The sequence below is a fragment of the Schistocerca cancellata genome, chromosome 2 (genome assembly GCF_023864275.1).
Source record: "Schistocerca cancellata isolate TAMUIC-IGC-003103 chromosome 2, iqSchCanc2.1, whole genome shotgun sequence".
In the NCBI taxonomy this organism is placed as follows: domain Eukaryota; kingdom Metazoa; phylum Arthropoda; class Insecta; order Orthoptera; family Acrididae; genus Schistocerca; species Schistocerca cancellata.
In genome coordinates, this window is record NC_064627.1 from 203,345,968 (window position 1) to 203,368,799 (window position 22,832).

Genomic DNA, 22,832 nt, shown 5'->3' on the forward strand with positions numbered 1-22,832 from the left:
CACTAATTAATCATGGCTACACAGCTTGAGGCGTTTCAAGGTAGCGCAGCTCGAAACCACTGGAATAAATAATAGTGAGTAAAGTGGCTTGACGTTCCTATCTGTGATACTGATTGTTTTACTCGAATTAGTCTTTACTACTATCTCGCAAAGTACTTACTATTCTTCCTGGCACACCCTGTACGTATAAGTCAACTATCCGGAAACTGACAAAGTTGGTACGTTCGCTTCAATGCGAAACGGATCTGAAGAGACGTCGAGAAAACACCCACCTGATGAAACTCTGGACGGCGGGTTCCCTCAGCATCCACTGGACGCACACTGATGTGGCATCTCGAAGCATCGACATCGTCTCCACGGGGGACTGCTGCGCTGTAGATTCCAGGTCCAAATCGCCGATGATGTTGTACCCCACAGATAAGTCGATTTCTGTTAAGTTCTCATGACTAATCTGCAAAAAAGAGACACTGGACACGACGAACTAAGCTTGGTAGAATGCTTCTCTTATACCAACAATGGATCAAATGCTGCTCGGCCACCTTGTTTAGTAGTCATAGAAGACGCTTTCGACATTGCATGCCATTCAGCTTTTCTGTTTAAACTCTTAACTAAATCAATCTTGTCTACAAATTTTCCTTGTTTTTATCCCAACGGACTTCGTATATTACCGTCGACCATAATCAATTTCATATCTTTCATTGGTTTTTACAAGTCTCCTGTGGATACTTCCGTTTTCGATTATTTTCCCTTTACACAGCTGACATACCCGTATCACTACACCGCTACCTTCCGAAGATCCACCGAGCACACTTCGCTTCGCACGACGGCCGAGGAAGTTCTGCTTGTTCCCGCCTCTTTCTTAGCAATGCAAGAGTTTCCTTATTTGTTCTCAATGGCTTGTGAGTCATTGTGTGCTTTACATAATTGATTGTCTCTCGGCGTCTCGTGTTTGTGATTTCATTTTGACGCGGCTTTGTCTTGCGCCGTGATGTCAATGACTCCCAGGAACATTCTACCCACTTCATAGCAAACATATAAGAAACTATCAGCCTCGATTGCGGTAATGAAACCAAACTTTACCTAGGTTTCAACCCAAATAATTGAGCCTTCTTCAGCAGATACACCTGAATCTATAATTTTTCTAAGAGGGCATGGTCTAGAAATAAAACTAAAACAGCCTGAATAGGCGTAGTCACATTTTAAAAATGCGGTACGTATGTACTAAGTCAACACCAAGACTTAAGCTGTGGCGTGCGCCTCGTCTGCATGGACGCCGTGCGGTGGTCCTCGGGAGCTCACGTGCCCTCTTAGACAAATTATAGATTCAGATATATCTTCTGAAGAAGGCTCCATTATTTGGGCTGAAACATAGGTAAAGGTTGGTTTCATTACCGCAATCGAGGCTGATAGTTTCTTACATATTAAATTATCACGATTGCTGACTGAGCTGCAATGTTGGAAGTACAAAAATCACTTCATAACAGGTTCACGTGGCTTACTTCGATTCCGAATCGTATGTATTTACGTCAAGTTTCTAGACGATCTGTATGTTCACAGGCTCCTTTTGCAGCACGGACAAGTCCCCTTCACTCATCGCTATGGCTCTGCTATTATGGTTATTCCGGCGAATGCGGAGGTAGAATTTTCGAATGTTTGGCTGTTTAACCTTCCGCCCGAAGTTGACATTTTTCGGAGGACCGTCCTGCTTCCATTTGGGGATATATGGAATATACATCAGGAACGCTGGTCCGCTCACCATCGGTTACAAGTTTATAGCGGACTTCGATCCGTGGACATGGTTATCATTTCCAGATGTGTGGATGCAGGGTACTTATAATCTACACAGGAGAAGGAGGGATCTGTTTTATATGTAATAAGAGTCGACAGCTGCGTAAAAGTTGCTCTCGTCGTGACCAGTTATGAACGATGTAAAAACTAACTTTAGCGGATTTGGTTTCACAAATGACAATCATTGTGCCTAACCAGGTTTCAGAGGGGCAAGGCGAGCCGTTGCGTGATGGTCCTCGCGCATTTCCGCCGTTAACCACGCAAAGGGACTTCACCACTGTAGCTTCCGCGCCGCCACCACATCCACTTTACAACAAATACGAACGCAAGATGGTGACGAGGCAGACATTCCTCTTCGCTTCTCCGCTCTACTGAAAAGATTCCGGTGGTAGAGGCCTCTCCCCTCACTGATTTTAGACCGAATGGTAACATGTCGGATGCCGTTCAAGTGTCGAAAGCGTCCAGCACTCCCTCCGACCTGACTCCCGAGACTGAGACAGCCTCTTCAAAATTACATGAAGATAGATCTGATTCGGAGCTCCGTACTATATCTATGGACTTTCTGACATCCCTGAGTCTGTAAGGTATCCCCCCCCCTTCATTTTCCTGCTCCCCTGGATGGGGAAAGCATGCCACAAACCGCTGCTGATCAGAATCAGATCGACCCAAATTTGCCAGCGGAACATGTGGTGACGGTATAAGACGTACCATCAGTTTTCGTTTCTGTTGATTCCCAGGAGCCTCACCGACCACCTGTGAAAGAGTGGGGTTTATCCTCTGTACCTGACATTGAATTTCCAAGGACCCCCCCCCCCCTGACCCCACACACCCCTCCTCCCCACGTTGCCCCATGCGACAGTCGCCTTTCTGCACAGCCGCAAAACACAGCTTTTCTATTCACGGCTTTCCTACTTTCTCTAATGTGACTCCTGAACTGTCTACTGATACTGCATTATTTTACAGAGAGGGAGTACCGCTGACGGGGTCAGGGATTTTCTCTGCCTCGTGATGACTGGGTGTTGTGTGATGTCCTTAGGTTAGTTAGGTGTAAGTAGTTCTAAGTTCTAGGGGACTGATGACCATAGATGTTTAGTCCCATAGTACTCAGAGCCATTTGAACCAAGTACCGCTGATTGATTTCGTAGTTTTTGATAACGGCCAAGAAAAGGCTGCTTTTTTGTGACCTTACTTGAATTCTTCTTTACGCCTATAAGGGGTCGGATAATTCCACGGATCGTGCGCGTTTATATAAATAGGGATATAGTTTATTTATTTCGTAAAAAATCGCAGAAACTTCTGTCAGCTGAAAATATTAATTGTGTTTTGCGTCCTGTGGATCAGACCACTAATTTTAATTTCAGTAAGAAACTAGGCTATTTGGTACGTTCTTTGCAAATACGAGACGCATGTATCTGTCAATACTCCGCTCTCGTCGGGTATACGCACTTTACAGCTACTTACAGCAGTAGACTCGATAGTTTTTATCTTTCTGACTCTTTATGTTGGCAGCTGTTAGCAACAGACGTATACCCGCTTGTTTCACTGTTCACTGTGCCGTAGTTGTAACTTTAAACCCTGTGCCGCAACCAATAAAACCGTATCTCCTCGCCTGGATGTTGAACGCACCGAACTAGGTGGCGCAGTGGTTAGCACACTGCACCAGCGTTCGGCAGGAAGACGGTTCAAACCCAAGTCCGGCCATACAGATTTAGGTTTTCCGTGATTTCCTAAATAGCTCTAGGCAAATGCCGAGATGGTTTCCTGGAAAGGGCACGGCCGATTTCCTTCTCCATGCTTGAAACAATTCTAGCTTGTGCTCCGTCTCTAATGCTTCGATGTCGGCGGGACGTTAAACACTTGTCTTCCTGACACGACTCACGCCCCGTCCTCACAGCTTTACTTCTGCCAATATCTCGTCTCCTACCTTACAAACTTTACAGAAGCTCTCCTGCGAACCTTGCAGAACTAGCACTCCTGAAAGGATATTGCGGAGACATGGCTTAGCCACAGCCTAGGGGATGTTTCCAGAATGAGAGTTTCACTCTGCAGCGGTAGAGCACTTGCCCGCGAAAGGCAAAGGTTCCGAGTTCGAGTCTTGGTCAGGCACACAGTTTTTTATCTGCCAGGAAGTTTCATATCAGTGCACACTCCGCTGCTGAGTGAAAATCTCATACTAGTATTCCTCTTTCCTGAAGATCTTTTAACACTCGAACGCCCAGAGGGATCAAGATGACCCTTTTCGGTTTTTAAGTGCTAGCTATGTTTTGAAGAATGATTCAAGCGACATTTACTTTCGTGACATTTATTTATTTCGCATATACTTTCATTATATTAAAAAAAAACAGTGCATTTAGCCTAATTCATTATCACTTTTTTCCAGTTTTTCCTTTAACGCCCAGAGGGGTCATATTGACCACTTTAGGAAAAAGCTATAATTTTATTTATAGTTGTTCCATGCATTCTCAAGTCTCGGCTCCTTTACTCTGTAGCGCAATAATTTACTTTCGTTCATATTATTGCTGTATGAAATAACAAAAATGGACCCGGTTCACCATTGTTCGTCATCCCCTTGTAAGAATCAGTCTTTCAAAGGTGATCGTGAGCTGAAGATTGAAACGAATCGGAAAGAGTATTTAGGAGATGAAAAGATCCTTGGATAGTTACAAAGAGTTATGGAGTGTGATTCAGATGGTGGCGAACTTTTTTGTGAGGATTCAGAGGAAGAGTTTTTACCGCAGACAGTGAAAGAAGGTGATTCATCTAATACTAATGATTCTGATTCTTCAGATACAGATAATGGAAGTTTAGAGTCTAGTAAGTATATTGCTAATTTATAATCATCATATTCTTATATACATGTAATGTTACTGCATTTAATTTAGATTTTATGGTGGCTTTCTTACATTTGTTCTATTATTCGTGCTCTATATATCGAGAAAAATAATGTAACAGAAGAAAAGATAATCCTGTTCCTCGGAGTGTAGAACAAGTCACTGCTTCTTCATCGGCTGATGAAAGAAAGAAGTTGCTCCTGATGGGACAGTCTGGATAGAAGCAGTACCTAATTCAAAAGGTGAGCGTCTTCCTAATCACACGCAAATGAGATGTAAGTGATGAACTTGTATCAAGTGCTTGGCACTTGTTCATAGAGAATTATATAATCAAACATATTTTGAAATGCACTGTAACAGAGGCACACAGAATACTAGTGAATGACAGCTGGTCAATGACCGTGGAAGAACTAGAAGCATTTATTCCTCGTGGTGTGAGTGGTTCCCCAAGTACAGACCTTCACAGCTTATGGTCAGATTCCTGGGACCTACCAGTTTGTGTGGAAACCGTGAATAGAAATAGATTCTGTGAGATTATGAGATTCTTGAGGTTCGACGAGAAGTGTACACATTCTGTACAATTACAGAACGATAATTTTTCATTGGTTTCTCCTGTCTGGATCAAATTTGTCTGTGTTACAAACCTGGAAGTGACATAACAATAGATGAGAAGCTCTTCCCAAGTTAAACTATGTGCCCATTCACACAATTCATGGATTCAAAACTTGACAAGTATGGGCACAAATACTGGTTAGCTGAAGCTGTTGAAAGCAAGTACATACTCAATAGTTTCCTTTATCTTGGTAAGGATACTGCACGATCCCAGGATTATGTAATGATGGAACCATTTCTGGGCAAAGGCCGAAATGACACTACAGGCAATTACTTCACTTCACTCAAACTAGCCAAAAAATTGAAAGAAAAATCAACCTCCATTGTAGGAACAGTAAATAGAACAAGAAGAGGAATGCCACATGTTCTGAAGTCCCCTGTATTCCACAAAAGTTTTAAAACATGGTGATATTTCCTTGACAGTATATCAAGGAAAGAAAGCAGAAAATTTACTAGTAATGTCTTGCCTTCATCCTAGAGTTACCATAAATACAAAGGAGAAAAAAACTCCACAAACTGTATGTTATTACAACAAAACAAAATTTGGGGTTGACATAGTAGACAAAATGGCGAGGCAGTATTCAGTCAAGGCTTCCTCAAGAAGATGGCCAGTGCACTACTTCTACAATATCCTTGACCTAGCAGGAATAAATGCATATGTAGTATTTAGGGTTGTTACTGGGAAGAAGATCACAGAAGATATTTTATTCAGCAGCTTGCAGATGAACTACGCTCTGAGCGTGTGAAGAGTCGCTTTCCTCGTACGACCACAGGCAAGTATGAAAAGAATGAAAATGAACACGAAATGTCACATAAGCGCCGTAAAAGCAAATTTAATGAAACTGTTTCCATGTGTAGTGTTTGTAAGAAGATGGTTTGTGTAAAATGTACAAAGGAAACTGAATACAATTGTGTCAATTGCGTAAAACAATGAAGTAGCTGACATTTCTGTGCGCATGATAAGTTCAATTTTTTATGAATTTAGAACAAAGAAAAGCTTGTCACTTGCTTACAGTTGTTTGTGTGTTACCGGGTTCAGTGAAATTTGATTATATGTCAATAAATAATACAATTTGTGCCTGTTCCTTTTTTGCACAACTGGATATAAATCTTGTAAACGATATGATATAATAAATGCTTAAAGTTTGAAAACAATAAAGCATAAAACTTTTTTAAATGGTAGGGGTCAAAATGACCCCTCTGGGCGTTCAAGGGGGCAGGAAAATTCGAGGCGTCCGAGTGTTAAGCTCCATTTGAAGAACTGATGATGACTACAGGGTAAGAAAATGTTCCGTCCATTTTACAGCTTTCTCTGAAACGTTATTTTTCCAGTGTTTATTGAAATATATAGTTTTTTAGTTTATATAGTGTACTGAATGACCATTCTTTAATACTCCTTACAAGTATTAAAAATATTTTTCAGTTTCTTAGCATAACCCTCGCATCAGACTGTAAATTTCAGAATCAAATGTGATACTGAGATCGTGATTCACCACATAACCTCCGCGAAGCTCCCACGACAAAATTCGGTGCATCTTTGAGTCAGTCATAGAAAGTGTTCATGACTAACTGGCTTTTAGGAATAATATTTTTGTCAACGCCAACGGCCTTGCCGCAGTGGTGACACCGGTTTCCGTCAGATCACCGAAGCCGGGCTGGGCTAGCACTTGGATGTGTCATCATCCGTGTCTGACGAGTGCTGTTGGCAAGCGGGGTGCACTCAGCCCTTGTGAAGCCAATTGAGGAGCTACTTGACTACTGACCACATGCCCTCCTGCATCCGCATCCGGTGACGCCTAAGGGCTAACGATGGCATGGTTGCCGGTCGGTACCATCGGACGGTGTTTGTTTCTTGTTTATTTCTGTCAGTATTCAGTTTTCACTTTGAATGAATTTGTTTAAATTATAATGATTAATGAGTCCATGTTATACTTTACTGTCTCGAGGTTTGCGTTCACCTAGTATTTAATTTCCAATAAACATTCAATCAACTTTTACAACACGTACAATAAAAATATAGTTGATGAATACAAGCTCAATTATTAAGCATAAATCATGATTTTTTTATATATTGCAGTATTCATGTTTCACTTTTACTTATACAAAATACATAATACAAAATGAACTCAATAAAACAATAAATTCACCCCGAAGGGGGATGTTTGTGAAGTACTCTTCGCCCTCCGCATCACAGAACACCTTCAGTTCAAGATACTTTCTCTGGGATGGGTAGCAGTTCTGAAACACTGGATTTTTCTTATTTTGGTAAGTAACAATCAATACTGCTAAACTTAAACGATGGCAGTAGCCTGACCAACTGTAATTTCCACCTTTGACACATCCACTTCACTGTACATTGCAGTCCTACGTAACTTGTTAAACCATTAACTTTCAACTGAAAACAAACCTCGAAACCGCGCTGTATGGCAAAAACCCCAAAACAGACTAAAATGCTAATGTTCGAGACATGGCGAGTATACTCTTCCATCGACACTGTTTAACGTCCACCCGGTGACGAGATCAATAGAAAGCGAGCACATGCTAGGATTGTGGAAGGAGGAATAATTTAAAATGGGCCGTGTCGTTTTTAATGTAACGATCCGAGTATTTGCCATAAGGAAACAGTGGGCTCCCTAAACAACTCAAACTGAATGGGATTTGTACCGCCATCCCCCCGAATGAGGCTCCAGAGCTTGATCACTGCGACACTTCCCTCGAATCCACCATCACTCATACGTACGAAATTCGTAGCAGATCTATACTTACTTTACTTGGATTTCCGTTCCTCCCCAGTTCTGTCATTCGTCACATGTTTAATCAGGTTCTCATACAAACTCACTGTCACGCCCTACCAACATCTACCTCCTTATTATCATCTCGTTGCGTTTCACATCAAGTCCTGAGGTGGCTTTTATCAACTGTCACTTCCTGATTCAGGAATCCGTGTAGAAAGCTACCTGTTTTAGTAGGTCCTACTCTGCTACCAGCTGAGCTAGTCAGCTTGGGGAAGAAGATTTACCCCATCTGTTATTACAGACAGACTGATCGAACTAGAGAAGTAGCCCATTAACTGAATGTGTGACCTGTGACAAATATTCCTCGTACGGTAAACTTGCAGGATAGACTGTTTCTTTGTCTTTTAATACATTAACTGTAAATGTGAGAATTTTTTAAAAATATAGTATGTCTTTAAAACGTTGGTACTTTTTGGTAACTCAGAGTAGAGTGTACAGCGGTGGGACAAAATATAATATGAGCTCATCTGAAAAGAGAAAAAAATCTACAGCACTGATCTGTATACAACCCTTTTGCATGGATTACAGCTTTTTCTCCAATATCTGATGGACAAATACCAGTCATGCACAACTTCTCCTTTAGAAAGAACTCCACTTCATAGAAGTTCTCGTAGGAAGAAGACAACACCGTAGCTTGCTCCTCCAAAAGACCCTAGAATTTCATTTAGTTCAGGGGACTAAATATTAAACATGACATTGTACTTCCTCATCGTTGTGAAATGGTGAAACGACGTTACCAGCTGTGCGATTGGAAACGAGCACCAAGTACCCTACATCCAGGCCTAAGGCATGAATTCCTCTCCTATTACACTCGTGTTTCGACTTTGTCTTCACAGCCACATGGTAGTAAACCGTTAGCGATGACACATCAGGGACGGTAAACACAATTCTGTTCAACTAAGGCTCGACTCCAGACGCGATTAAAAATGTGTATTGAAATAAAGATCCACAAATGCATAGAGGTGACAAAAAGTCATGGGACAGCAATACGCACATATACAGATGGCGGTAGTACCGTGTACATTAGGTATAAAAGGACAACAAACTGGCGGAGCTGTCATTTGTACTCAGGTTATTCAAGTGAAACGGTTTCCGACGACATTATGGCTACACGACGGGAATTAACAGACTTTGCAGGCGGGCTGGTAGTGAGATAGACGGATGGGCGTTCCATTTCGGAAATCGTTAGGGAATTCGATATTCCAAGATCCACAGTGTCAAGAGTGCGCCAATAAATACCAACTTTCAACCATTACCTCTCACCACGGACAACACATTGGCCAACGGCCTTCACGTAACGACCGAGAGCAGCAGGGTTTTCGTAGAACTGCCAATGTTAATAGACAAGCAACACTGCGTAACATAGTCGCAAGCATCAGTGTGGGACGTACGACGAATGTGTGTGTTAGGACAGTGTGGCGAACTTTGGCGTTAATGGGCTATGGCAGCAGACGGCCGACGCGAGTGACTTTGCTAACAGTACGACTTCGCCTGCAATGCCTATCCTGGTCTTGTGAGCACGACTGGTAAACCGTCACCTGGTCACTTCAGTCCCGGTTTCAGTTGGTAAGAGCTGAAAGTAGGGTTCGAGCGTGGCGCAGACCCCACAAAAGGTTCAAATGGTTCAAATGGCTCTGAGCACTATGGGACTTTGCTTCTGAGGTCATCAGTTCCCTACGACTTAGAACTACTTAAACCTAACTAACCTAAGTACATCACACACATTCATGCCCGAGACAGGATTCGAACCTGCGACCGTAGCGGTCGCGCGGTTCCAGACTGAAGCGCCTAGAACCGCTCGGCCACATCGGCCGGCCAGACCCCACAAATACATGGACCCAAGTTGTTGAGGGGGTCCTCTGGTCAAACTCAGCCAACCATTGACTAGGACTGGCTATGTTCGGTTACCTGGACACCTTTTGCAGCCATTGATGGACTTCATGTTCCAAAACATCGATAGAATTTTTGTGGATGATACTGAGCGAATGATTTAACCACCCAGATCAGCCTACACGAATCCCATCGAACATAATCGAGACCTCAGTTCGTGCACAAAATCGTGCACCGCCAACACTTTCGCAACTATGGACGGCTACAGAGGCAACATGGCTCAATAATTCTCCAGGGGACTTCCGAGAAGGTATCCTATGACTTTTTTCACCTCAGTGTAGATTACTGATGTATCTTACATGATTTTTCAAGGTAAAAATGCACTGTAATAGGTGGCAAAAATGCTTGAACACGAAATAGTTACTACGCGAATTAAAAAAAAGAAAAAAACCAAACGCGTAGGTAATCGAGTACAAAATGACGGAATGGGACGCGGTAACTGAGGGTGAGACAGATAGATGCCGTCTACTCATGAGAACAGTAGATCGTGGCAGCTGAAACTCAGCGGTGGCATGGAGTTACCGGTGATCTGCGTTCGATCCTAATTACGGTTTGCCATTGCAATTTTGAATGATCTGTTTGTCGCAAATAGAACGCAGCAGTATCATTGTTTTTCCGAATAACTGGCAATGTTTTCTCGACCTTCTGATGCCTTTAACACTCAGTTAAACTGCCTCAACATGGTGCCTAAACGTTAAAACTATGTGTCGTGGAGATTCGCAGTGTTGCCCACCCGAAATTCCTATTGACATCAGAAGAACTCGGGTCGCAGTGAGGCAGAGCTCTTGCTGTGAGGGTTATTTAAAACCTTGGATTTCGAAGAAAACGGCAGAATGCATAGATGGCTCTACTTTTAGAAGTCACCCTAACTGTGTTCATTTGCACAGTTTTGGCCAAGCTGATTAGCTACGTTACGTTGCCAGACACTAGCTTCTTCTAACGCCCAGGACCGCTTCTCTGGTGCCTCTCTCATGCATTCATGCACTAAGGACAATTCAGACTTAGCTCAAAGGGCATCCTAACGAAGGAAAACGCCTTCTTGGCGATAACTACAAACTTCTGAATTAAGTGCACCTACAACCATCACAAATTATGGACAATACCTCTGTACCGAGGCTTCATTATGTGTATTTGGTATCTCTCATGCGCTATTGGAAAACACATGAAATCAAAATTAATTAATCACGTGTGCCTCTGGCTAGGCTACCATGGACACCTAGACTCAGCAAAACATGGCTGCTCTGGACTCACAAACTGGAGATTGGGACTCTCTTGTCTTCAGTGATGAAATTAGTCCCTGTCCGTATGTGATTGATGGATATACACGTGTATAGCCTCGACCTGGTGGGCTGCCTATTCCAGAGTGCACTCAGTCACGACACGGAAATCTCATCTTCGGCCTCATTGGATGAGAAGCCGTCAGTTACAACTCGCTACCACATTTGGTGTTTCTGCAGGATGAAGTAACCCGTGCTCGCTACATATTACAGTCTTTTATCTCCATGCTCTTGCCTGTTCTTCTACAGGAAAGTGCGTTTCATCAGCGGGAGAATACACACAAAAATTGGCTGCTGTTATATAACATGCTTTTCGCATCATAAAGTTGCTGTTTTTGCAAACTGAACACGTATGGGACATGATAGCCCCGTTCTCCAAGACCTGTAAGAACCAATCAGGAATAACAAAATAAGCCGCAAGATGCTTTGAACAGTCTATAGCAGAAGGCCAGTCACTTATTTGTAATCACTTGCCTGCCTTGCCGCCACAAGCGCGGTATATGACTATCTGGGCATCCTTTACTCTAACATGTGTGTTTTCTTTGGCTTGAACTTGTTGTCATATGCTCCTACAATAATGAGCTACCTCTCGCCTCACTTGCTAATAAAATAAACTTCTCCGTGAGAGTGTTGCATTTCTTTTAAGCAGCGTACGCACTTAAAGATATAAGTGAAAAATTTAGAATACGAATCAGGATTTAGCACAGCAACCGAAAGTTAGAGTGCAAAGAATTAAGAATAGAATTAGAAAACTGCCTTTAATTTTATATACATGGAAACAAAGATTGTACAAATATAATATCAGTTTCGTAACTTCAGTAGGAGTTAGTAGTTATTATTGATATTATTATAATACGTGCCTTTATTATAATGGGATTCTCAGTGACGTCGTTGAAATCTATTTCATTTGGAACTTTCCTTTTAGTTGATAAAATGGTCAGCTGACTAGTCGTTCTTGATCAATTGTAGAGAAGAAAATTTCTTGTTACTTTCAGTTTAGAAAAAATTCTCTCGCATGGTATGGCTGATACAAAATCTCAATAAGTATTAGATTAAAAGGTATGTACAGGTAACGATTCACTGAAGTATCATTTAATTACAAACTCAAGTATTTCTTGGGTTATACATTTGTATATAGAGGCCTGCGACCCCTTTTTATTTATTCTAGCATCTACTTCTTATCAAACTCATCGTAAATTTCAATCAGATTTTCCAGTACTACATAAGAGCGTGGTCGAAACTTCGAGCATAAATTTTGTTACATTTGGTGATTTCTTTCCTGGCCGCGCATCGTTGTGGCAATTCTTGTATAAATCAGTCTACGCATTCAAACATTGATTGACGCATTTCTTCTTGAATCGATACTCCAGTGTAATGTGATACTTCACACGGCATTATTTCTTTATCTTCAAATGTTCAAATGTGTGTGAAATCCTATGGGACTTAACCGCTAAGGTCATTAGTCCCTAAGCTTACACACTACTTAACCTAAATTATCGTAAGGACAAACACACACACCCATGGCCGAGGGAGGGCTCGAACCTCCGACGGGACCAGCCGCACAGTCCATGACTGCAGCGCCTTAGACCGTCTTTATCTCTTCTCCCTCATTGGTCAAAGTTAAGTCCATATCACCGCAATTTTTAGTGCCAAAAGTCATACCATTATCTATAACTGTAGTTTATTCCGGCACTAGAAACTTATTCAGGAATTTTAATTTGCTAGTCCTTTAACCAAAGTCATTTTTGGACAACAGAGGTATTGTTTAGACTAAATTTACAGCCTCCATTATCGTGTGCCAAAAACTGATATAGTTAAAAAAGGTGAAATCACAACAGCTGGAAGAAGCAATCTTGCTGCAGATCTGGTATCAAGGTTTCTCTGGGACGGATCTTGCATATCTTCCAAAGAGCTCACAATTGTTTCCAGATCTTCTTTTACGACTTCAAATGACTTGTAACGAGCACACCAGCAAGTGTAAAATATTTTCCTGTTTCTTCTATAAATAATTCCCGTGTGTACGTAGAAGATGAGAATGAATAAGTACTATGAAAACAGATGGCGCAATAGGGATCGTATGAGAGTGCATGAACTCCACAAATATTTAAGGAATGATTAGCACACGGACTGGACAGAGCTTTTGTACTGGCTTCTCGAATTTTTCGTCGTACTCCTCCACGTACTCCTGGCACTGACGGAACGTTGTCGTAACTTTGAGCTCCACACAACTCAGAATCCAACCCATCTTGTTCCTCATACTGTTGAATACCATTTTATGTATCCTCTGAATTTTTTCCCAAAGTTTTTTGCACAAATTTTTCATACTTATGGGACCTTCAAACAGCTTCTTCTTTACTGAACGTATTTTGTGTTTGGGATTTGATTAAAATTAGTCTGGTCCTGGGGGTCCTCCAAATCTCGAGGCCCTCATCACTCGTAGGCGCTTCAGGACAAGACGTTCAGCGTGGGCTGCCCCCTCCACCCCCGCCGCCGACACCTCACTCCTACCCTTAGTCCGCCAATGTTGTAGTCTCACATACGACAGAGCAAGTGGGTCAAAGTGTCCCCGGTATGCCACAATATGTCCATTGATGGGGAATAATATGAGCTGATAACGGCAACAATTTTATCATTTCAAAGCATTATATGCTGTGATCAATTTTTTAAAACAGCCACTCAACGGTGAATGTTTGGACATGCGGCTCATGCCAGTTAGTTTTTAATTGTGCAGCTTCGCAGAGACGTATGTTTATCTCAGATGTTACTTCAGCTTCTGTTTTCTGTCTTGTGCATTTTTGTAACGAAGAGTCGTAAAGTTCTTGTGTGTCTCCACCATCTTCGCCTTTCGATCATTGTGCTTGCTAGGTGACGTATTTCTTATGGAGAGTGTCATCACAGTCGACGCGGTACTTCTCGCGACACCATTCTCACTACAGAATCTCACTCAAGATGAGCCCAAATATCGTGCTTGACCGTCATAATGTTGCGGGGCAGTTTACCTCGTTTGAACATCGAACTCAGCGGTACTGCATGAACTCATGCAGCAGGGGGCAAGGTAGGTTACCACACTGACAGTGGAAGTGGTGTTTCAAGTAGTGGCGCATATGCACAACTAGTTCGCCATTGCTGACTACATTGTACTGTATTGTATGGAACTGGGTACCTAGAAACGACGGAGAGGCCTCGTCCCCGCCGTAGTCCGCAGTGGTAGACAATCCCACAAAAGACTATAGCAGTCCACTCACCCCACGCCAGTGCATTAGACTGCACGGCTAGCCGGGCTGGCTTGCTGACTGTAATTAGTGGATACTTTGTAACGAAATTATTCTCAGTCTTACAGCTCTACCAGGCCAAAAGAACTGTGCCAGACGAGGTCGCCAAATGGAACTGTCAGCAGAGGTCACCGGTTAGAGGACACAGTAGGGCAACAGCTTTACGCTCCAAATCCCTCCCGGACTTTGTATCACGGCACAGCTGGCCACTCAATGTTTACTGTAGAACGATGCTGCCCAAGGAGCAACGGGTAACTCTCCTACACACCATCTGTGTTTCACCATCACATGACGGGTACCTCACCGTGGTGGGCATCCCCCATGTGACACAGCCGGGCGCCATGCGGATCCGCAGCAGATACACCGTTGTTGAATATACACACGCCACTGAAAAAGGTAGCCTCACTGTCGGCTTACGTAACGAGGCCGGCGGCGTACCATGCATACTCCGCGCCAGCATTGCAGGGCGTGCAAGCAGCCAATCCAGGAGAATTCAAAGGCCAGCCGGCGACTGACCCGGTGTACTACGCAGAGCACGTGTTTCAATAGGGAACTTGTTAGAGTTGAGCCGGCCGGAGTGGCCGTGCGGTTCTAGGCGCTACAGTCTGGAACCGAGCGACCGCTACGGTCGCAGGTTCGAATCCTGCCTCGGGCATGGATGTGTGTGATGTCCTTAGGTTAGTTAGGTTTAATTAGTTCTAAGTTCTAGGCGACTGATGACCTCAGAAGTTAAGTCGCATAGAGCTCAGAGCCATTTTTTGTTAGAGTTGCAACCGACTTTCTCTGGAGCTTCCTTGGGTCTCTCATCGTCTGCATCACTGGCCCACAGCCTCCCCTGCGGCGCTATAGTACACACCTCCCCATACGCCGCAGCATCATCAGAAAACAGCCGCAGAATGCTGCTTACACTGACCGCCAGATCATTTACACTGAGGTGTCTAAAGTCATGGTATACCTCCCAACATCAGACCAGATCTTGTTTTCCCCGGCGTAACGCAGCAGCTCGACACGGCATGGACTAAAGAAGTCGTTAGAAGTACCCTGCAGAAATACTGAGGCTTGCTGCCTCCAGACCCTTACATAGTTGCGAATGTGTTGTCGGTGCACAATTTTGTGCACAGACTGCGCTCTCTATAATGTCCCACAAATGTTCGATTAGACTCATTTCGGGCGATATAGGTAACCAAATCATTCGCTCGAATTTTCCAGAATGTTCTTCAAACCAACCGCGAACCATTGCGGCCAGGTGACATGGCACGTTGTCATACATAAAAATTCCATCATTGTTTGGGAACATGAAGTCCATGAATGGCTGCAGATGGTCTCCAAGTAGCCCAAAATAACTGTTTCCAGTGAATGGTCTGTTCAGTTTGACCAGAGGATCCAGTCAAGTCTATGTAAACACAGCCCACTCCATTATGGAGCCTCCACCAGCTTGCTCAGTGCCTTGTTGCCACACTGGGTCCATGGCCTCGTAGAGCCTGTGCAACACTCGGAGCCTAACATCAGTTCTTACAGACTGAAGTCGGGACTAATTTGACAAGGGGACGATTTCCCGGTCGTCTAGGGTTCAACCGATATAGTCACGAGTCCAGGAGAGGCGCTGCAGGCGATGTCGTGCTGTTGGCAAAGTAACTGATGTCGGTCGTCTGCTGCCATAGTCCATTAACGCCAAATATCGCCGCACTGTCGTAACGGATACGTTCGTCGTACGTCCCACATTAATTTCTGGCTTTTTTCACAAAGTGTTGCTTGTCTGTTAGCACTGACAACTCTACGCAAACGCCGCTGCTCTCGGTCGTTAAGTGAAGGCCGTCGGCCACTGCGTTGTCCGTGGTGACAGCAAATCCTGAAATTTGGTATTATCGGCACACTTTTGACACTGTGGGTCTCGGAATACTGAATTCCGTACCGCTTTCCAAAATAAAATGTTCTATGCATTTCGTTACAACTACAATTACGCATTCAAAGTCTGTTAATTCCCATCACGTTGCCATATTATTTTACACGGAGTCGCCTGAATACAAGTGACAGCTCAGCCAGTGCACCGCCCTTTTACACGTTGTGTACGCGATGTTACTGGCATCTGAGCACGTGCATATAACTAATTCATGACTTCTGTCACCGCAGTGTACTTCATAATAGTAACTGCCACGACCACTAATAACTCAGTGATTTTCGCCAACATAGCGGAACACTTCAACAGTGGAGGACCAGAGTATATGGTATATTTCATTTGAATTCTCGTATTGCCCAGTTACTCATATTATTTTGCTCAACGACTATATTCTTGCACTAATCACATTTCTAAACGCTACCTCCACAACCGTTTAACCATTTGTAAACTGCTGTAACAGCAAAAGTCTGATGAATCCAGTCCCTAAGTATTACACTTGTCAATTACATTGTACTTGAGAGACTTAACACCATCATGCAACTTGGACTGATTAGGTGTGAGTATGGAAGCACATGTTACATAGCTAGGTGCTGACGTAACAAAGAACTCATTAGTTGGGTGGCAGCTAGTAGTCAACATGTGACTCGTCCCCTGCGTTCGTTACTGGCTACTCACCGTGAATGCTTAGGATTGAGATTCGTTGACAGTAGCTCCTGGAAGCAAACGATCTCTGCCGAGGCGACGATATTTCCTTGACATGAAAAGCGGAACCTTTTATAATTGAACGACATGTAACACTTTTAAAATTAACTTGAAGTTAGTTGGACGATCTCTGCTACAGTTTTAGATTTTCATTCGTCACCATGATTACTAGGTCGCTCTTGACCACTGTGCTGAGCAATTAGCCTGGAGTTAAATCCACGAAACACGTCGTAACTAGTTATGACTTCATCTGCTGAAATTTGGCTTACCTTGACTCACCTTCAATGGATTAGCGGTGAAGAATGTGATTTGGTGTCCTCTTTGAAGAAGAGCCTTTGTTAAGATTTGAAACGGCTTCTGGTGGCTAATGGATGGAGTGGGAGCAACCACCAATATTTTTGAAGCGAGGCACCCACCAAATAGCAGTGACAATAGAAAAGATGACCGAAATACGTTTTCTGGAAACAAATGCGGTAGTCACCGTTTTATGTATCATATCTAAAGTAAGTAATTCTCTATAAATTACTCTATGTATTCCAGTCATTTAAACTGTTTTATTTGTGATCCAAAAAAAAGAAAAGAAAAGAAATCTGTTACTTAACTAGGTTGCAGAAACACAGTGGTAAGTTGAAAATGTTTTTGCAGTAATCGCTTACACGATAAGTGTTGCTGAGCCAATATTATTCCCTGGTAATGGATGTATATAGATCGAAAAAGTATTGAGGGAATACAGACCAGCCGCTTTTAAGACCGCTACTATGCACTATGCACTTCACTACATAACAAATTATACATCGCTCAGATGACCTCAACAAGTGGATGCAGACGTGGCTGGAAGTCCCCTGGAAGAATGGTGAGCCGTGCCAGTTCAATAATAACTTTCTAGTTTTCCTTGTTGGCAGATTTAATCTACGAACAGAAATCTGCACAGTGCGTCATTAGAGGATCTTACGAGTTCATTTCATATGCAGTCGTAATCACTGGTTGAAATTCTCCTAAACGATTATCACCTCAAGTTAGGATATTGCCAAACCATCAAGTGTCTAAGTTATCGTGAAGAGAGATTGTCTCATTTTGAGACTGGAGACCGAAAATAGTCTTCAGAATGGCAATGGCCATCAACTGATGTGAGTGGCAAAAATGTCTGTTGACACAATTGAGCACAGAGGAATGTGTATCACAAATTTTCAGAGTGATCCATAGCTTACTTTACCGTTCTTTACATTAAGGACTTACGGTCTGTGTCACCCATAAACCTTATACGCTACTGGCCATTAAAATTGCTACACGAAGAAGGAATGCAGATGATAAACGGGTATTCGTTGGACAAATATATTATACTAGAACTGACATGTGATTACATTTTCACGCAATTTGGGTGCATAGATCCTGAGAAATCAGTTCCCAGAACAACCACGTCTGGTCGTAATAATGGCCTTGATACTCCTGGGCATTGAGTCAAATAGAGCTTGGATGGCGTGTACAGGTACAGCTGCCCATGCAGCTTCAACACGATACCACAGTTCATCAAGAGTAGTGGCTGGCGTATTGTGACGAGCCAGTTGACCAGACGTTTTCAATTGGTGAGAGATCTGGTGAATGTGCTGGCCAGGCAACGCCGGCCAACTGCTGTTTGTGTATGAGAAATCGGTTGGAAACTTTCCTCATGTCAGCACGTTGTACGTGTCGCCACCGGCGCCAACCTTGTGTGAATGCTCTGAAAAGCTAATCATTTGCATATCACAGCATCTTCTTCCTGTCGGTTAAATTTCGTGTCTGTAGCACGTCATCTTCGTGGTGTAGAAATTTTAATGGACAGTAGTGTACATACGGTATTTGTATACTGTGACTCACCTCAACAGCCACTCCGTCTCACGAATACGTCGACAATAATACGTTCTTTGAACATATGCGTGAAATATGTACAAGACGAAACATTTTGTGGCTTCGAAGGCAGAAAGTGTCCCAAGTGTTTTTAAAGCCAATATCCAAACAATACAATCTCTTGCAGTTCTAGTCATATGTTCGATTCTGGGGCAGGTCACAGTTTGCCACTGTCTGTCTTCCCTCCCTCCCAAATACAACATGGCTTCTCCTCACTTTTGACATGCCACATGGTGTATACGATTTTAATAATAAGAACAATAAATTATATAAAATATTTAAGTACAGTAAGTGTGGTGTCACCGCCAGACACCACACTTGCTAGGTGGTAGCCTTTAAATCGGCCGCGGTCCGCTAGTATACGACGGACCCGCGTGTCGCCACTGTCAGTGTTGCAGACCGAGAGCCGCCACACGGCAGATCTAGAGAGACGTCCTAGCACTCGCCCAGTTGTACAGCCGACTTTGCTAGAGATGGTTCACTGACAAATTACGCTCTCATTTGCCGAGACGATAGTTAGCATAGCCTTCAGTTACGTCATTTGCTACGACCTAGCAAGACGCCATTATCATTTGCTATTTATCTTGTGATGCATGTACCGTCAGACCGATGTTCACCAATTATGGATTAAAGTTAAGTATTCCAGCAGCTTCGTATTATTTTTACTAGGCTCAACTCCTTTAACTGTTCCAGACCTCACGCCAACCTGCGTGAGCTTAAACGCGTGCCTTTCGGCTAGCGGTCATAGTGGCTTGGCTGTCTTGCCAAGTCACAACAGTAAGAATAAATTATTTACCCTGAACCTATTATGAGGTCATAGCAGCGCAAGGCGTATCCTAGGTGGTGGATAGGAGAGCCTCGCTGGCTGCTTGCCGGCGGACTTGAGAGAAATAAAATAGCTCTCGTGGACTAAGCACACCCCGAAACTCTGGAACCTACAGTTCAGCTTTATGAATTAAATGAAGAAATACATTTCCCCCTTTCGAAGTTTATGTAACTTCTGAATGCATGATGGAAATGTCACAGGAATAAAATACTCCAGGAAGTGTCCTGAAAAGAGAATCTTCAGTCATTGTAGGTGGCGCAATATATCCTGCGGATTCTGGAGAGCCCGAAACAACATGCGAGAATTAGTCGTCAAACACAAAAATAAATACTTTCTTGGAACTCTGAGCAGAAATTCCATTTTAAAAACTGGAATATCTTAACAATTATGAAAAGTTTTGGATGGACAAAGAATTTTCATATTAGCATTACAAGAAACGGTATTGATAATGCTGTGGAATATGAGAACCGTTGCATCTTTAAAGGAAATAAAGAACGTCTAGGTGAATATAGTCACAAATGAGGTATAACATATTTAGGAACCGCATTTTCCGTCAACTATAAAGCGTTAGATACTTTGACAAACTTTTATTCTCTGTCAGAAAGACGTCCCTTCTAACGTTGGGGTGTGGAAACAAAGATCGCACGACGATTAAGTGACGTACTCCTATAAACAAAGGCAATAACAAGAGACAAAGTAAGATGCAATTTTTGGAAAACCCTAGAAAGTATCTAAAATCTAAATTAAAAGTGTCAAAATGATGCTAGGAGATTTTAACTCTGAAATTGGAAAAGAGGAAGCTAGTCGCAAAACTGTCAGACATTGCCCAGCACAGAAAGATTCAATAGTGATTGTGAAAGGTAGATAAGTGTATGCAAAGCTTCCAACATAAATATTATTTCAAAAAAGTCTTCAGAAAGCAAGAAACTTGGAGGTAACCAAATTCAAATTTAGGAGAGTTCCAAATCGAACATATTGCGATTTCAAGCGGGAACGTTAAATAAAGAACGTCTAGGTGAATAACGGAGCAAATATTGAAACAGACCATTACTTGACAATAATTAAGGTAATATTTGTTCTCCAGCCTAAGAGCAAGAGAAATAATAAGTTAAAACTGACCTAGAGAAATTACGAAACAACAAATAAATCTTCCACAACAAATTAATCAACTTAGAAATTGGTGACTGGAAAACCATTAATGCCAAAATAATGGATGCTGCCAAGGAAACAGCTCCACTGAAAAAGAAAGGAACTCGGGTAATGGAATTAAGAGCGTGAAGCTTCCTTAGAAGAGAGATTAAGAACGTGGAAGGGATGACATTCTAAAAAGAAATAAGTTGATTACATGGGATTCATAAACCATAGAAAGCGAATGGTTTGATGTTGAGATCAGAAATTATAAAACGTTCTTCTACATGATACTGAAGAAGACTTCCAGAAAAATAACATGTGAAATTTTTTTAATCTTTCGATTCTAAATTAATGAATCATCAACCACCAAGTCTATGTTTTAAAGAGAAAACGGCAAAGTAGTCACAAAAACAGAAATTTTGACAAAACAGAACCTGAAAATGTTGTTCCAAATTCACAACCTCCGGATAAACTGAACTCAGAATATAATTTAGTAACTCAAAAATGAAAAGCCTTCTTGAGACGATTTAGTTGTCGCGAAAATGTGGAAAAAAGCCGGTGTTGATGTGACTGAAATACTTCGAAAAATCTTGCAGAAAATTTGTTAAACTGAAAAAAATTCCAGAAGAATGGAATTGCGCTCTCGTACATTACGTGCAAAAGAAAGGAAATTATACACTCCTGGAAATTGAAATAAGAACACCGTGAATTCTTTGTATAAACCCCTGATGGGTTTTCCACCTGCAATTATCCTTTTTTTTAAAAAAAAATTGATGCTGTCTGAGAACAATTCTGCCAAAAGCTGGAGGGTATTTGCAGTCACTGGTACTGGTTCTTTCAACTACTGGTTCTTCTGATTTCAAGATCATATTGACGATCTATGTTACTTGAAAAAAAAAGATCAAACTAATATCATAGTTTAATCGTTACAATGAGTGAATGGCTGACCTCGAAAAAAACATGTGCCTTGTACTTCAGGAATTGAAGAAGGCTGCAGACAAAGTTATAGCTAATAAATCGACGCTATAAGCAAAGAAACGTTGATTTTTCCACGTCATCTACATTTCTCACACTTGTTCTCCATAGTGTTTACTTCCATAACATATGCTTAGAGTGAGTGATAATGTAATGAAAAGCGCGAAGGAAAGTAAAGAAAAGGTACATTACCAGAGACGTCGATCTTCATGTTCTCGTGTGCCACTGAACCTAGTGCAGATACGAAGTTCGTTAGAAGCAACCAGTTTCGTGCTCCGGATTACATACGTTTATGTTGGCACCTGTGTGATACTTGCTTCGTACGGCCCTGACACTCAAATGCAATCGTTACTCCCCTATGAGACGCGCGCTACTGCTGGACAGATTCTGACATTCCTGGATCCAGTTATTTCAACTGCCTCCTGGAGGCGGCAATCGTCTGTGCTCCAGGCTCCGCTGGAGGAGCAGCGCGCAGGCGCGTGCCCTCTTACTGCTGCACGTGTGTACAACGTTGGTGTCAAAGTTTATCGCGGCAGCTGTTTGTTTCCTCTCCGTCCCAGAATCCCACTCGCCGTTATTCTCAACTTTAGTGGAATTTACATATTGACGTGTGGCAATATCAGCTATTACCACCCGCATGAGTCATGTGTAACGAAAATTGTATGACGTTTTTTACTGTAGGCTACTAAAACTGCAATACGATGGCCGGCCGGGGTGGCCGAGGGGTTCTAGGCGCTACAGTCTGGAACCGTGCGACCGCTACGGTCGCAGGTTCGAATCCTGCCTCGGGCATGTATGTGTGTGTTGCCCTTAGGTTAGTTAGGGTTAAGTAGTTCTAAGTTCTAGGGAACTGATGACTTCAGAAGTTAAGTCCCATAGTGCTCAGAGCCATTTGAACCGTTTTTTATATTTTTTATTCATTTATTTGTTTATGTTTTTAATTTTATTTACA

At 42.5% G+C, this 22,832-nt stretch overlaps 1 protein-coding gene across 3 annotated transcripts in view; it reads right to left on the reverse strand.

The window, feature by feature from the left end:
* LOC126161525 (UDP-glucosyltransferase 2-like) overlaps positions 1-22,378 on the reverse strand; it is a 62,857-nt gene extending 40,479 nt beyond the window's left edge. The window contains exons 1-4 of one of the 3 annotated variants that reach the window (XM_049917443.1): positions 22,198-22,378; positions 22,073-22,111; positions 17,344-17,522; positions 273-451 (exon numbers count right to left, since the gene is read on the reverse strand). In XM_049917443.1, coding sequence (XP_049773400.1) covers positions 273-451; positions 17,344-17,522; positions 22,073-22,091 — 377 coding nt within the window. In that variant the 5' untranslated portion in view covers positions 22,092-22,111; positions 22,198-22,378. Of the gene's footprint in view, positions 1-272; positions 452-17,333; positions 17,523-22,072 lie in introns of those variants that run through there. The other 2 variants (XM_049917444.1, XM_049917445.1) reach the window with 2 other exon arrangements.
* Between the last annotated feature and the right edge of the window lie 454 nt (positions 22,379-22,832).